The following is a 17,863-nucleotide window of genomic DNA, read 5'->3' on the forward strand; positions in this document are numbered from 1 at the left end:
GAAAGCAATTGTATTCAGTCTTGAAGTGGATTACTGGGTTTAGAAACACAGGGTATTTATCAGCAGTGAAATCTCAACGAATTCACCTAACAGACAAAAAAGCCCAGAATATGCGCTATGAAGCCTTAATATCCAACAGACATAAACACAAGTGCAGTATTCATGCTGTATTCTTCTATATACAAACTTGTCCTGAAACTCAAATTAGAACACAAGGTTTTTGTAGGACTTGGTGCGTTCTGCCAGGATCAATTGTGTAACAATCTGTTCTTCCAATACCATCATGATCATGAACAGCAATTATGACTATGGTAATGATTATAATAAAAGTTCAATTTTGTTGTAACTTCCAAACTCTGCCTAAATGTTAGTGCTAATTATTTCAGTATCTTTATGTTATTCCCATTCTTGCATGTGTGAAATGGAGGTGTCACAGTTTATCAGCTGGCTGTCACAGCACAGTGATTTATTGTGTTTACACCAGTGAAGTCCCCATGAAGTCAATGGGATTTCAAAGATATGATTAAAATCAGAATTTATACTTTCCTTTAAAGATCCTTTCTGGGAACACATATCTTTAAAGTCATGATTCATAAAATATATATGTTGAAGAAAAGCATTCCATTGAAATAAATGATCCTTGGGTGTATGCTGCCTGTAGTATGCTTGGCAATATATGCATTAGAAAGAGTCCCATTAGCCAGTCTACTAAAGGATCATAAACTTGACAGTTGGACTAGCAGAGCTGGAGTAAATGAAGCATAAACCAAGCTAAGTAGAATGTAACATAAACAGTATCTGTTTCACCTAATGTAGGTATTACCATTTTCAGCTACCAATATGCTTATACAAAAACATTGGGTTTGGGGTTTTTTTTTTAGATTCTGTACAATGTATGCAAAAAACCTGTATGCCAATATTAAGCAAAGAAATTGTATCTTCTGTGCAAAGTAAGTAGTATTTGGGAAGGTAAAGGGTATTTGTTTTCCTTATTTTCTTCAATTCTACTAGTACCCCCATAGCAAAAAGAGAAAGAGATTCTTTTTTATAAGCACACACAGTGAGTGACAAAACAAGGGGAAATGGCTTCAATCTGAAAGAGGGCAGGTGTAGATTAGATACAAGGAAAAAAATCTTCACTATGACTGTGGTGAGGCACTGGAGGAGGATGCCCAGACAATTCATGGATGCCCCATCTGTAGAAGTGTTCAAGGCCAGGTTGAAGGGGGTTTTGAGCAACCTGATCTACTGGAAGGGCCATGGCAGTGAGATTGGATTTAGATGATCTGTAAGGTCACTTCCAACCCAACTCAATCTATGAATCTATGAATCTGTGATTGTATGATAAAAAAATATTGTTGACTTCCTCAGATCGGAAGGGCCCCCTAAGGATTATTGATTCCAGCTCCCTGCTCCTTACAAAACTACTTAAAATTAAACTATACACTTAAGAGCATCATCCAGATGCTCCTTGAACTCTGGCACTTTGGTGCCATGACCACTCTCCTGGGGAACCTGTTCCAGTGACTGACCACCCTCTCAGTGAAGTAACTTTTCCTAATGTTGTATCTGAATTTCCCTTGAGGCAGCTCAGCTCATTCCATTTTCTCATGTCCTATTGCTGGTCACCAGTGAGAGAGCAGGATCTCCCTGGTGATTGTTTCCCTTGATTGTTTTCAAGGGAAACAATGTAATCATTGTTTCCCTTGAAAATGAGGTCACTCTTCAGCTTTCTTTTCTCCGAGATGAACAAACCAAGTGACCTCAGACACTCCTTTTAAGTCTTGCCATCGAGGCCTTTCATCATCTTAGTCAATCTCCTTTGAGCACTGTAATACTTTGCAGCCTTCTTTTACTGACACCCCTCAAAACTGCATGCAGTACTTGAGATGTGTCTGTTCCACTACAGTGTAGAGTGAGACAATCACTTCCCTCAGCTGGCTCACGATGCTGTGCCTAATACACCCCAAGTTGTCCCCTTTGGCTGCCAGTGTACACTGGTGGCTCATATTTGACTTGCCATGAACTCAAACCCTCAGATTTCTCTCAAACAGAGTGGTTCTCCAGCCTCTCATCCCCCAGTTTGTATACAAAACCACAATTCCAGGTGAAGACTCTGGAACTTGCTCTTGTTAAATTTCATATGTCTGGTGCTTGCCCAGCTCTCTGGTCTATCTCGATCTCTCTATAAAGCCTCTCTGCCCCTGAAGGAGTCCACAGCTCCTTCTAGTTTGGTGTCATCAGCAAATTCACTTTAATGTGTATTTAATTTCTATGTCCAAATCTTTTATAAAAATGTTGAAGAACACTGGCCTTAAAACTGAGCCCTGAGGAACCCACTGGCAACTGGCTGCCATCCTGATGCAAACCCATTTAATACCTCTCTGAGCCAACTGCTCAGCCAATGTGTTATGGATTTCTCTGTGGTCTGTACATTTTATCCAGAAGGGTACTCTAGGAAATAGTACTGAAAACTTTGCTATAATCCAAATGTACCACATCTATTCTCTTTTCTTGGTGGCTGACCTAGTACTAAAAGGAGACTAAATTGGTTAAGCAAAACTTTTTCCTCATGAACCCATGCTATCTGTGGCCAGTGAGGGTGTTGTCTTTCAGATGCTTTACAATCATTCCCAGAACAAGCTCCTCCCTAATTCTATCAGTCACTGAAGTGAGACTGATAGGCCTGTAATTTACAGGACCTTCCTTCTTTCCCTACTTGAAAACTGGAACAATATTTGCCAGCTTCCAGTCAGCTGGGGCTTCTCTAGACTCCCAAGATCATTGACAACTAATGAAGAGAGATCCTGTGATGACACTGGCCATATCTTTCAGTACTCTGGGATGAGTCCCATCAGGGCCCAGAGATTTATGTACATACACCTGCAGCAGCAAATTTCAAAAAATTTCAGGGTCAGCTGGAGTTTATAATGTATTCCCAAAGTTCACACACCTCTTTTTGTCTGTGGTTTGTTTTATTTTTCCTAAAGAAATGGCCATCAAGGGACTCCTGCAAGACACTTCAGGAGTCAAAGTAATTTGAGGTTTTCCATCTACCTTGTTTTCATCTACTCTTCTCCTTGGTCTCCTTTTCTCTTTCCCTCTCTGAACACTTTTACTATTTGGTCACTTTGCAGCAACTAGAAAACCTGAAAATTGATGTTGAATTGCTGGGGGTTATGAAATATGTTTCATTGATTTCAAATAAAATGTCAGACATAAAATGCAGCATTCATTTTTATAATTGTCACTTCTGAGGGTTGCAACTGAAGTTGGTAAGAAATACCAAAATTTAACCTTACTGAAATAGAAGATGATAAAGAGACATGACAACATTTCCATGGAAGAAATACACTAAAGTTAATTTTTGGGAAGTGAAGGTATGGTTTTTAAAGCAATTGGCTTTTTAGAAATATATTTTTAAGGGGATAAAAGGTAGTAAGTGCAAGAATTTTGAAAAAGTGTGAAGAGATTATTAAAACTGCAAGGCACAATACATATTTTCACGCTTGTGAATTGAATATGCTCAGTCAAAAGTAAAATCACCATTCTTGAAAAATCACCTGTAATACTTGACAGTTGGTTAGTTGTTCCCTTGACAACTGCTCTGGTAAATCAAGGGTGTAAATGAAGCTGCTATTTCAGTGTTTTGCAGGACTCTTTTATTTTATGTCTTTAATATCAATACTTTTTTAGTAAAGGGATTTTTGCGGGGATTTTTTTCCTATGTTTAACTGTTAAGCTGGGCTATCATTTTTCAGATTGTAGGGAGAAAAATAGCAAATAGTTCTAATTGTAGTCCTCCAATTGTGGCATTATAAAATGGACAGTAGTGTAGCTAATTTCTAATAATTTTTCAGAAGACCAGAAACCCTGCACTGATAGCAGTGTGAGGTCTTTGTTCAGAAACAGTTTTAATGTGATTATTTAGCTTGGATAAAAACAAAAGTTCTCTTTATAATGCCTGGAGTTATTCATACCTGCTGATATGACATTTTAATTTTGCTATACTTCTCCTTAATCTGTTAGAAATATGGCTGCATCTTCAGCATAATATAGAAAATATAATTGCTATAAACTAAACTTTCTTAAGTATGTTTACATAACCATGAATGCACCATTTTTACTTGATTACATTGCATAGTTATACTGCATAAAAACAGTTAAAAGTCTTCCAGAAGTTCCAGTCTCTGGGCCTATTCTCATCCGTAGTGTCAAATATGTAATCAGTTTAAGACACTTTACTATGTTTCCCTTGATATAACTGGAAGCTGAAGCAATCATGCTATCAATTAGAGCTCAAGTCAGTCTTTCCAATTATTAGAAGAGACATTAGTAGGGATTTTGCATTCATGCTTTCTACTGTGCTCCTTTAGTGCCACCTGGTGACTAGCTAGACAGGGAAAAAAGTATGATTTTATTTCCAACTGGAGAAATCTATGATAATTTAAGCTAAAACATTTACTTGAGCAAGATCATACCAGATTTAGAGGTGCCCCAATATTGGGTATCTTAAGAGGATTTATTTGACTACCAGTTCCAGACCTAAAGTAATCCAATGGTCCTGAGTGTGTGAGGCACACATTGCACTTTGTTAGAAATCCAGTGTTCATGCATATAATTAATCAACATGCAACTATTAATGACACAGTCTATAACCACTTTTTTGCACCTGTTGAGTCTCATGAGTCTTTTGCAAAAAAATAGTAAATTTTTTGTGATTCTTGTTCTTTATATAAAATCCACAGTAACTATGAAAAAGAATCATGATTTTCTAAGCCTAGAGCAAATAGGAAGGCTGAACATCTTCTCATTTCAAATTTGTGGAAATAAATATTTGAATTCATCAGGCCTATATCTTAGCATCTCCAGGAGCAGGCTGGACTTCACATGGCTCCAGACCTGTTAAGATTACTGCGCATAACCTTACCCATATGTCCTCCACATATACACATTTCCTATAACTACTTCTCACACACCCAATTCTTTACTTCTCTGTGAATCCTTTTTATATGGTTATGAGTGTGATATGAATGAATCACAATTCTGCTGCCTGACAAAATCATACTGCAAGAGGAACCGTGTTGCATTCTCTCCTGTCACTGTCTCTGGAGGGAAAAATATGCTGGCTTTAAGTGCAGCCAGAATGTGCCACTGAGATGCAAGGCAGATGGACTGAAATGCCTTCAGCATCGAAACGAGTGAAAAAGCACCACTGAACTAAAAATACTTCAAAATTTAAAGATGTCAGTGATTAGCCACTTTCATCTCAGGTGTTCTTAATGTGAGGTCAGTATCTCATAATATGAGGTTAATTAGAAAAATAAAGAAAAAATGTCAAGAGAATAAATCATCAGTTTCATTTTCTCTTTTCTAATGGATTTCAATCTTCTGTGAGGTGTGTGAAATAATACAACTGCATTTATTCAATTGCAAGATTAAGACAGATTTAAACATAGATTATAAGAAAACTATAACCAGGTTATAGAGCAACATTGATGGTATTTTAGTTCAAGTAATTTCTGTGACACAATATTTCAAGTCCCTTCTTTTTTCCACCATTGCTTTAAAAAACAAATATTATTATATTTTGCATGTGTCTATGTTGCAGCACTTTCTGGAATTAAATTCTATAATAAAGACTGAGACAGCATTTGTGGTCTAATTGCCATTTTTTCATATTTTTATAATATTCTAAGAAATCTGTCTTTTGGACTGTAATTTTCATTCTGTGTCTCTTTCTAAAAGCTATTCTAGGCATATTTAAGTAATCTAGCAAATTCAAACAGTTCTAATTCTGTGTAACATAAGCATGAAAAATATCCATTTTGTTCACATTTCAAATGACAGGTTTTCCTTCCTATGACAAGACAGAGAAAAATTCCAAGTATTAATTCATTGGAAATCTTTACACAGAAAGAAGAAAATGCTGAAGAAAACAGTGGTAGCATGCATTGAGTGCATTCCAAACCTGCACTCCAGAATAGAGGGCAGCAGGTTTCTGCTTGTAGCCCCTGCTTTTATTCTCACAACTCAGTCACAAATCTTTTGGCAGACATCAAACAAATCTGTTCTGCTCCTTGAGATTTCATTGCTGCATATTAAAAAAAAAGGAAAACACCTCTATGTCCTTTATGAACTTATGATCTAATGATCAAAATCACTGTATAATAAGCTGTTGTTTATGGATACTGAGAGGTTTTTTTTGGATTTTCTTTTTTTTTCCCTCATATATTTATTTAAAGATAGAATGGATTACCAGGTATGCCTGAGTAGGGATGACTGTGTTATTATATAAATGAATTTATGATACTTGGGCTTGTCTAAATAAAGATTCCTAAAGTAAAGAACTTGTCAGTATTAAACAGTCTTTAAGGCTTATTTTAGTTGCACCTATGTTTAATCTTCCACTTTTTTCCTACAGTAAAGAACCAAAACAATATAAATTATGTGTAGAAAACAGTGAGGATGTGTGTAACCAGGCATTTGCAATGGAAGTTTACTATGCTGAATGGATGGCTAATTACTTGAAGATGGTCACACTGACACAGACCTCAATGTTCTTTTATTTTTCATTAGATGAGCATTCCTATTAATTAATTTTGCCACTTCACTTAAACTTTTGTTCTTTTTGGGCTGGACAATTGTAACATATGGTATAAGAGGTTATTTAGAAAAAGAAACATGCAGACTTCAGAAATCTTTCTGAAAAGAAGGGACAAGGCAGGGGCAGAGGGTGGGCTTTGATATGAGTGTATTAGGTCTCTACTACAGTATCCATTCAGAGTAGAAAGCATCAAGGAAAGGCTATGAGTTTTTTTCCCCCAAGAGAGAATCTTAAATGACCTGATTTTCTATTATCTGAGAAAATTATCTTTATACACTGACTTACTGAGACAATTCACAGCAACTGAAATATGAGCAGGAATAATAAATCAAATTCAAAGAATATTTTATAGTTCAAGAATTGGTTGGAAAACAGAACAGTGGAGGCATTTTCTCAAAAATTTTCCTTATTTAAAGTATCTAAAGGGAAATCACCAACTATCTGTCAACATCTCCATTGTTTATTAAGGAGAAACTTCTGTTTATTGAATTCATTATTTATAATGAAATTGTGCAAATCAGGTGGTCTTCAAAACAGCAAGCACTCTTTCTAGCTCCATTATTTAAAATCAAAATATTATGCTAACTTTAGACTTTTCAAGAAGGAGTGCAATTGAAAAATACCTTAACAACAGGACTCTTTTTAGCCTAAAATTATAAATAAAAATAAGTATTTTTCAAACTCATTTAAATAGTGTAGGGGTCTAGATCACATTTCAGAGGGTGATAATAGAAAATGCCATTCAAATATCCCAGATTTTTAAAGAAAGATTCAAAAATAAGAAATGTGTTGCATACTTAAGAGGTAGAAATAATTTAGCACATTTCAACCCCATGCATTGGAGTACAGTGAAAAGTCAATGAATTAGTATTGACTGATTTAGCTGTGAACCAGCAGTGATATAACCAGTGGAAAGGTGGGATTTATTAATATGTAAGCATCAGCTGCTGATGTGGATGTTCTGGCTGTAAGGTGAGTGAGTAAATGCACTGGTTTTGCACTACTCACTCAGAAATCACTGCAGTGAATTTCTAAATATTCATTGGAGCCTATACTATACAATACTATATCCATTTATGTCAATACAATGTTCCCAGCAACTTCAGAGGTGAAAACTGAGATTTCAAAATTAATTAGAGAGAGAAGGATGAAATAGTAAGACTTTAGAAACAGAAGCAGAGGCACAAAGCTCAAGGCATAACCTGGAATAAATCACCAGGTGGTGATATATAAAAAGGTACCATTTGAGACTATGGTACATCTTGATGTGTTTTCTCCAGGAGTAAATTTGTCCTTATCAATGCTGAAGTAATTTCTATGATTAGCAATGCTTCTAATGTACAGATCATAATGGGCTTTAAAATATTTTAACTCTTTCATATGTATATTGCATAACATAAAAATTCATCTATCCCAACAAAAAACAATTTCTGAGATTCCTATTATTGTCCTTTACCATTTATTCAGCTAAAAGAAATGGAAAATTTGGTAGTCCATATAAATATGTCAATTTTTTTTAGAAACTTTTTTAAAGTTCGTTGTGTAGCATTTGTGAAATATTACATAAAAATGTAACGTTGTTAGAAGCTGTACCCCAGAAACCTAATTATGGTGATTGGGCTGAAATTCTCCATGTTTTATTGAATTTTCAGTAGTATTTACTACACAAATTCCCTTAATCTTACAATCTTCTTTATCTCTGAGGCTCAGTACCAGAGTTTGCACTAACACAGTTTCCAAGTAGTGATAACTGCCTCGCAGTGTAATTTTTCTGCTCAGAGGTATGCAGCCTTTCATTTCTTATTCCATTTATGTTCCCTCTGTAGGTCAGGAAAAAGAAATTTCAACCCAGGCTGTTCAGCATCATTCAATGTTGATGTCACTTGTCCAACAATCAGAGGATACTAGGGAGATTGTATGTCAACCACAGTTAGCACTTAAAATTTATCAATACTCACTTAAATATTTAAAGATTTTTTCTTCTTTTCTCTGTATGTATTTCAAACACTAGTCAAGAATAGCAAGAAAGGAAACAGAAGAGGGATGTTAGTTGATGAAACTTGCATCTTTTGTCTCCTGGGTAATTCAATAGCTATGAAACTGAAATTAGTAGTGTCCAAAGATTTTCATACTTTATGGAAGTATGAACATCTCTTTCACTTTATCTTTGCCATGTGAGGTTTGAATACTCCGTGACCAACAGTATAAGCAGCAATGGGATCTCCTGTTTCCTTACAGCTACATGTTGCCTGTGGGCAGTCCTGAAGGTTACTGCATGATTGAAGTGGCTGCAGATGGAAACCCCCCTGTACAGCACAGACTTTCCTTCTCACATCGAGCATCTCAGGTGAGTCTCAGCAAAACATCAAAAAATAGCTATTTGCTTTGAACATTTCTTCAGCATATGGACTACAGTTATTTTCAAAGGAGAAAAAGTTTATTCTAACTTCTTCTAAAGGAGGAAATATAATTCCTCTTCAGATATCATTATATGAACTTACTTTCTTTCTAATAGGTGTTTCTGCATCCAGCAACCACAACATACCCATTAATTTCTTCTTTTATTCTACTCTAAAGCCTCTATGCCTGCTGCACAAAGTCCATAAAAGGACATGGATGCTATGAGAGTTTAGAAAAAGTATATTAGCAGTGTCATTTACCTAAGGCCAAGGGGTTATAAGAAACAATTCAGATATTATTAAGCAGTAATTCTAGTTACTTTTTAGTTGCAAGCTACACTGTCTAGTGGAGGACAGTTATGAATCATCAGTGATTTAATTTGGTTTCAGTATTTTTGCTAGGACTTAGCTCCTGAATAGTATTGTGAAAATATCTGTCTCCATTTTGAAACTGGTATCAGAAGACTCATTCTGAATGGACAAGAGGCCAGCTTTCCCAAATCTTGAATTTTTCAGTTATTCTTTGTCTTCATTTTATTGCCTTTTTTATGCATTCTCTCATCACAAGATTATTTCTGCATGAAACATTTTTCAACATTTTTAGACAAGAATTTGAACTGTGATTGACATCTTGCTTTATAAGTTTGTTCACTAGAAGACAGGTCAGTTATCTTTAGAGATGCTAATCTTGATGTGCATCTCACAGTATGCACTGCTGGTTTGTAACAGAATTTTTTCCCTTGTGTGGTATGAAGTATGAATGTCAAATCCTCATGACTAACTGTTACACTTTACAGATCTGCTCTAATCTCCCAGAACCTCTATTTACAAAGTACACAATCAAAGAAAGAATAAAAAGACATTTCTTATCTCTAAGAGGTCTAATGAATATCTTCCCATTATTGCCCAAGATAATCCTTTTCACTACTCAGGCTAAAAGTGAAGAAGGATATTTTCAAATTAGTATTTGAAAAGTTAAACATAAGTATTCCATAAGTTATTGATATAATGCTATACTAAACCTTTTATGTTATTAATAAGACTTTCAGGAATTCTTTCTTTGTGCCTCCTTAAAATATATTCTGGTTAAGTCAGTTAAATTCAGAACAGGACCTTTATAGAAAGAATGTGTATTATGGTGTAGTAACATGAGCTTGAAAATCAAATACATTATGATAAAATCCAGTGGTGCTAGAAACTGAGCAAAGCCTACTGAAGTTGTTCTGTGATACACTGGATCTGTCCCCACGGTTAGTGCTTTTGTAAAATAAGCCAAATAATAAAGGAGATTGCTTTGCCAGTGGAGTGTTAAAAACAGTGCTCTTAATCACAGATACTTTGTCATGCAGTCCAATGCTTTGCTTAATTCTTGAAAGAGATTCACAAGCAGAGAGAAAATGTTTGCAAACACTACTTACAAATCTTGTCTATCACTGCGGTGTTTCATAGCTTTGTTTGAAAGGGGATAAAGTCAAGTGATCTGAAATTAATCCAACAAGTGCAGCACCAGTGTCTTTGAATTCCTTTGGTATGAAAAATCTGATTTAATTTTATCCATGCTCTAAAGGAAGTAGGTGTTTTTCTTTTTCACTTCAGAATGAAAGACGCTGAGTAGAAGAATATCTGGCAGTATTCACATTCATTCTATCACAAAATTTCACTTGAAATTGTCAGCAACATAGCTCCAGGACTGACAAAAGTAATACTGAAAACAACAAAGCAAAAATCATATGGATGTGTGAATTCCAGATAAATCAATGGGATGTTTTCCTCCTGTTTCTATTTCTTTACAGGTGTCTGAATATGATAGCGAACAGCCTCTTCACTATAAGTTACCCCCTCACATGTTTTACATATGCTGTGATAATTTCTGATTCCATTGGTGTATTCTTTCTTGACTTGAGGGGGCTAGGTGTCACCCTCTTTCTGGACTAATGGTATAGTACAAATAAATGCATCGTTGTGTGATGCAAGTTTAGTTTTCTTTCAATTCCTAAGAATTGGCAGGCACTTAGCAAATGAACTCAGGAATGATGTAGTCCCTTATCAGAATTCCAGAAAGTCGGGAATTAGCTTGAGGAGTGGAATTCAGAGTGTTAAATGAGCCACAGATCATTTATATGTGATGATTAAAGGCTTGAATCCTAGGTCAGGCAACAGAGGAATTACCGTAGTGAGCACTAATATGATTTGGTCAGACCTTGTGTGAAAAAGTTGTGATTGTTTCTTTGCACCATTATAAGGATGTTCTAGGCTTTTGGAAATTTGAAAATTTCCTTTTTTTTGCCCCTTGGGCTTCAGTATAGCAGTCTGTTTTCTGTCACTCATTAAAAAACTAAAATATTTTTTCTGTATTCCCCTTATCTTGAGATCCCATAGGTCCCAGGTCCTAAAGGAAATGTCTTCAAGTCTACAGCTTCTCCTGTGTTCCTGCACCAAACTTCAGCCATGAATGTTCAACTCATCATATAGGATGAGGGTATCTATGTAAAAAACTTACCATGTTCACTGTCATTGAGGCTGAGAATTCCAAATTGGGTTTTGTGGAAAGTATGTTGTCTTATATATTTGAAAATATGAAAACAAATTAAACCATCCTTTTGGTAAGGATTATTCAAAAACAAAAAAAAAAAGAACATTTTTTAAAATAATCACTTCAGAAAGCATCAGAGTTTTTGCTTATCTTCAAGTAATGATTATTTCCTTTATCAGTATCTATTGTTCTTTCATTGTTTACAATAACATCACAAATCATATTTTTTCTGACAAGTCTCTTTTTGTTTCTGCAGATCAACTTTGGATCAATCTTCCTTGGAAAGGTTCCTGTTCATGAGGAAGTTCATCGATGTGCTGGGCAGATATATGGCTTTAAAGGATGCATTAGGGATTTTCAAGTCAACCACAAAGAGTTGTTCATCATAGATGAGGCTCTTGAAGGAAGGAATGTTGAGAACTGCAATGTTCCAATATGTGATTATCATCCATGTCACAATGGGGGGACCTGCACTAGGTAAGAGGCATTTATTTACCCATTTTATCATTCATTCTTGATGAAAAATTACTATAATTTTCTCTGTAATGAAATAATCACCAATCTTTTGTCCTGATAATTTCAAATAGAAAATGTGGCATCTTCATGCCAGCCAGAGTGATGTTACACTTTATTTGCTTGCATGAAAAGTGATATAAAATATAATGACATTGTCCACACAGGATATACATTTTGTTGAAGGCAGAGTTCCTTTGCAACCAACCAGATCAGTACTGCTACAAAACTAAATCTGAACCTTTCTATAGACAGTTTGGACAGAAGGCACATAAGAGGTCATTCTTTTTCCTAACAACTCCATATCTTAGTTGCGTACCCTCACACATTTTCATGGTGTGTTCCTGCGCGTAAATGTTCATCATCATGCTATGGAAACACTAACAAGTGACTTCCTTGTTGACCTTCAGCATACGTGAAAAGATACTGCCAAAAAACCTTTGAAAGCTAAGGTGCATTATGCTGAAAGAGGAAATGGAGTCTGAAAGAGACATGAGTGAAAAGAACAGAGGATAATGGTTCAGTTGAATGATGGTTCAGTAGGAGCACAGTAACTTTTTAAGTCATAGCAACTTGATCATTATCTAAGGAACTCAGCATTTAGAAACACATTTCTGTTTAGAAATTATCGAATTTATGAAGTAGCTGCCAAATTATTAAAAAATTGTACTTCACTTCAAGGCAAATGCTGAACAGAACAATTTAAAGATCTTTTTGATGTTCTAGGCCACTGTGTGTTTCTTTGATTGAGGAGATCTTGAACAAATTTTTGAGGGACTTCTCTGCCTCTTGATTGATATGAACACACAAAAAATACGAAACAGGTCTTTGATCTCTAAGTCTTGTTTGACTAGAGCACAAATGAAAGCAATGCAGTTTTATGAGAACACACAATTTGCCTACCAGTCTGATGAAACTGAGTGTGTACTTTGCAGTAATGAATCTGGTTTTTCTCTGTTGGTTTTTACTGTATCTCTGCCATTCTACTGCTTGGCCTGTCAGCTGCCATTATGGAATACTGTTTCATTTGAATTTGTGTCCTGAATAATTCATGGGATTGGATTTATTTCCTGCTTTTCTGTTTTCCAGCTGCTGGCCTGGGCCCTTTTCAGAAATGTTTTTGTTTTGAAATAGGTCACTTCTCTTCTGCCCAGAGGTGTCATGGAAGACTGGGCATGTGCAAACCAGGGATAAGTGGCTGTTCAGTAGCACAGTTTTCATGATTTTCTACAACAACCAACTGATTTTCAGGGATCACCTTCTCCAAACCCAAGAATTATTCAATCTAATAAGCAGGAAATCAACTGTCAGCAAGGCTGAACAGATTAATTAGATGCTTCTGACAAAACTCAAACATTAAAAAGAAGTATACAAGAGATAGAAACATGTCCAGGTGATCTGGACAGAGTACAGAGAAAAAATCCAGCTCCACAGATATGGAGCTGGAAAGCCAAAGCCCTTCTGGATAATGATCTGGCTGGGATGGGCAGAGCAAAACCAAAAGCCTCTACAAGGATATCAGCAGCAAAAGGAAGACCTCGGAAAATGTAGGCTTGCTGCTGAATGGGGAAAAATCCTGGTGACAAAGGATTCAGGAAAGACTGAGGTGCCTTCTTTGCTGTAGTCTTTATGGATAACTGGGCTCCAGGAATCCTATTCCTCTCCTGTAGGACAAAGTCTGAAGAAAGGAAGATTTACACTTGGTGGATGATAATCAGATTAGAGAGTTTTTAAATCAACTGGACATATATCCGTGGGAGGTGATGGGAGTCACACGTGAGAGTGATGAGGGAACTATCTGGTGTCATAGCAAGATTTTTGCCAGGTGTTTCAATTACACTGCTTAATGGCAAAAAGAAAAAAAAACTGATATTTTTCATTGCATTTGATTCTTCAGGTGCTCGGCAACTAGTTAGTGGGTTTGCTTCTAAAAGACCACGAAGTATTACGTAGCAAATATCTCTGTCATGTTTTTTTTAAGGAAGACTGGAGTTTGTCAACTCATATTGCTGAGTATAGAGAGGTGTGTTTCTAAGAAACATTTTTTACAGTGGTTCTGAAAAGATATTTACTTGCCTTTTCTCACCATTAGAGAAAAAAATACTGCTGTAGTGTTCAACCCATTAATTACAATGATTATGCAAAAGAAATTTATTTGAACAGGGAAAATATTCTTTGTCATTTTAGTAGAAGAAGACAGGGATTAGAGTGTACCTAGTTTTCAGACACAAAATTTCAGGGTGCAGCTGACCCCTAGTTCTGGTCATTGGTTGTATCAGGTGTTCCCCTGGCATTTGTCAGGGCAAGACTTTGCACCAGGCAGGGCATCAGGACAGACCCAGCCTTTGGACTTCGGGGATATCTCTGGGTATAGTGACACGCTGAGGCAGGACTGGGACATCAGTCCACTGGTAGGGGATCAGGATCAAGCTCAGAAAGGGGAACAAGGGCCAGACACAGCCCTAAATTGTCTAGGCGGGGCAATGGTGACAGAAAAACAGAGCTTCAGCATGTGTAATGGTGACTTGGGATGGCAGACAATGTAACTCCAAATGTGCCTCATTTCCTCTTTCTTACCCCCTGTTTGATACCCTGAGCATGATGCCATATGGTCTGGGACATCACTTGGGTCAGTTGGGGTAAACTGTGTCTCCTTCCAACTCTTTCTGCTGCCCCAGCCTCTGCACTGGTGTGGTGGGGTGAGGAGCAGAAAGGCCTTGATTGTGCTATCAATCCAATGTTCAGCGCAAATGTAAAACACAGCTCCCCATCAGTACAATATTAACTCTATCCCAGCCAAAGCCTGCACAATAGACCAAAATCCATTGGTTTCAAAAGTGCTTAAACATATGTTTCATCAGATGAATGTTTCAATAGAAATCTAAATTTTTAATTCTTTACATAGTCATTATGTATTAGATTAAAAACCAAAACAGTCTAAGTCCTCTACTCCTTTAAAAAACACTTTTCCAAGTTCCCTAGCTCTTTTACAGCACTTTATGCTAAGGTAGAATTACAGAATAATTTCAGAGGGGGGAAAAATGGCAACTATTCTGTAAATTTAAGGGTTTTATACCACATAATTCTGTGGCATACAAAGCTCATTCGATTTGGATGTGTTTGAAATGGGCATGGAAAGATTAACCTAGGAAGCTCTTAATATTCTGTGTGGCCCCTTGATCATATGAACCAGATGTTGCAAACCAAGCTTAGTGTTAATTAAGAAGACACATCTGTGTGTGGGAAATAAACTCACAAAATTTCCTCACCAATGATTTGACAATTATGTCAGCTACTACACTAGTAGCAATTGATTAATGCATTTGTTTTAAATTTTATAAAGATTCAAAAATGTAAACATACACAAGCTTAGCTTTTATAGTGTAGAATGCAATCTCAAAGTTAATTGCTCCCACAAACAATCATGTTTGCAGTGTCTCAAACTATTCTCACAGTGATTATTCGTACTGTTGTTATTCCCCATGTATTGATGCAGCAGATGGGTCCATTAATGTTAATCAATTAACCAAGACTGAAAAATCAAACTCAATTAGCAATAAATTTCAATAGAGAGACACTTATCTTCAGATTTCAGCTGCCATGTATGCTGTAATCAACAAAATATATGAGGAATTTAAATTTTCAATTTTAATCTCCTAATAATATAAGAGATACCTTCCTAGATATGTTGGTCTCATTTGAATAGTACCTTTTTATCTATAAATAGACAAATACATATTCTAAAGCATACTTCAGAAATTGTCTGTTTTCTGCATTCTGGGAAATCATGCAATTCCTCTTTAGCCTCTAAGAACAGATCACTAAATGAAAATTTTCATCCAAACTCTTTTCTAAAGTTCATCTGATAACCTTTTGAATGTCTTTTAGAAAAAAAAAATGGAGAATGAATTGAGGGTTAGGTTAGCTTGTAAGAACAAGATAATTTTATGGTTGAAATTGGTTAAGTGATAGACGATCTTATGATGTAGATGCTGAGGATACCAGATGAAGTGATTTAACAAATTTTGTGGTGTCCTTTTAGTATATATCCTGAATATTAATTTAAAGTAGAAATGTGAATTTTTAGGAGAAAAAAGAAAGACCTTAAACTGTAGACCTTGGAGACACTAAAATGTTCTTTGCAAACTTTTTACATCTCCTTTTTCATTTCAAAGGCTAGTCCTGGTGATCCTTTTCCAGCCATGTGCCAAAAATGCATTTATGCTTGCTTATGCCCATAAGCCAAAACTGTGTGTTATGGTAGGTTTCAGCTGAAAGTATTAATCTAAAGATAGGCTTGTATGCCTTTATTAATTATTTTCTTACATTTTTAGCACAGAGCTGCAGTCTGCTTGAAAAATCTGGTTTGTGTGTTTTTTGACCTAAAGATAGAATTGTTACCCTAGAATATGCAGGTTCCTTCAAACTAAGGAACACTGAAGCGTTTCTCCAAAACTAGCAAGAGTATGGCAGGTCAAATTTTTAGAATTGCTCATGGATTTTCTCTCACTGCTTTAGTTGTAGGTGTCTTTGGGTAAGAAAGGTACCAGCTAGTCATAAATAATGGAATTTATCATATATCAATAAGCTTTTTATAGATGTGTTTTGTAGACTAAGAGACTCAGGCCAATATATTAGCTAGAACATCCGTTTTTTGGGGTTTTTACCAATCTAAATCCTAGTTAACACCCATTTTAAGTTCAAAATTAGTACTTTAAGTTCCACCATATTCAGGTTTTGCAAAAAGATAAACCAAAGGGATTAAAATTCATCTTAGCTGATCTTCAATTGAAGAAAATTTCCAGATGGGAGTTGTTTACCCTTATAACATTTCAGAAATTTCAACAAATGCAGTTATACATGCTGATCTGTATGAAGAAGATAAACTACTGCCTTTTCAAGGGGTGATTTTTAGGCAGATCTCTCAATACCAAAGATGCCCACATTTTACAACTCCAGAAGTGGATGTTGGGATGATGATAATGGTGATGATGATGATGATGATTCATGCTTACACATACCATTATTTAGGACGACTAGTTGGGAGACTTGATTTTTTGGGGTCCTGCTTTTTTATGAGATTAGATATTATAGTGGGAGTGTGGTACTTAAGAGATTCACATTTGGAAATCTGCTACTTTTTCTATTACTTCAAATTTGATTTTGGAGAATAAAATAATTAATTTAAATCTATTTCCAAGCTCTTTCATTTTCTGGAAGAGAGATTATTCATCCTTTTTGGTTTCTCATGATCTTTGGAAAAATTAATGCCATTCTTATCAAGAAATAAAAGTTTTGAGGAGGCTGAAAGATAATTCCATAATGACCAAAAATCCAGTTGGATGTGTGTTTGTTGCATTGTATTCTCACAAGAAAGTCAAGTCAAAAAGAAAAATTTCATTTCTAGTTTTCCTAACACTAAGTGTAAAGAGGTAGAGAATTCACTTACCTAGATTGATCTTTCTGGTAGAAGGAATTAATTTGGGTTAAGTCCCATATAAAAACTCTGCACATTGTTTTTCTGGATAAAATCTTAATTTCTCCTACATTAGTTTTCGTTAAATAAGAACAGAAAACTAAAATTTAATGCCTTCTAGCCCTTGAAGATTAAACAGTAAATTTTTCTAATCTACAGTTTTGTTAGGATATCTGTTTCAAGACTGAATTAATTGAACCAGATGTGTCTCACTCTTTGCATCAGAAATAGATTCCCATTTTATCATATTTAATTTCTTGGACATTGTATTCCTCAGATTATAGTAGCATGGAGGAACGATTTGACAAAGAAATCAAAGCCATATTCCATTAAGC

At 35.7% G+C, this 17,863-nt stretch overlaps 1 protein-coding gene across 1 annotated transcript in view; it reads left to right on the forward strand.

The window, feature by feature from the left end:
• EYS (eyes shut homolog) overlaps window positions 1-17,863 on the forward strand; it is a 797,164-nt gene that overhangs the window by 681,960 nt on the left and 97,341 nt on the right. Inside the window, exons 39-40 of the mRNA XM_054514337.1 lie at window positions 8,846-8,954; window positions 11,796-12,016. Of these exons, the coding sequence (XP_054370312.1) occupies window positions 8,846-8,954; window positions 11,796-12,016 (330 nt within the window). The remainder of the gene's footprint in view (window positions 1-8,845; window positions 8,955-11,795; window positions 12,017-17,863) is intronic.

Source organism: Molothrus ater, chromosome 3 (assembly GCF_012460135.2).
Source record: "Molothrus ater isolate BHLD 08-10-18 breed brown headed cowbird chromosome 3, BPBGC_Mater_1.1, whole genome shotgun sequence".
Classification (NCBI taxonomy): Eukaryota; Metazoa; Chordata; class Aves; order Passeriformes; family Icteridae; genus Molothrus; species Molothrus ater.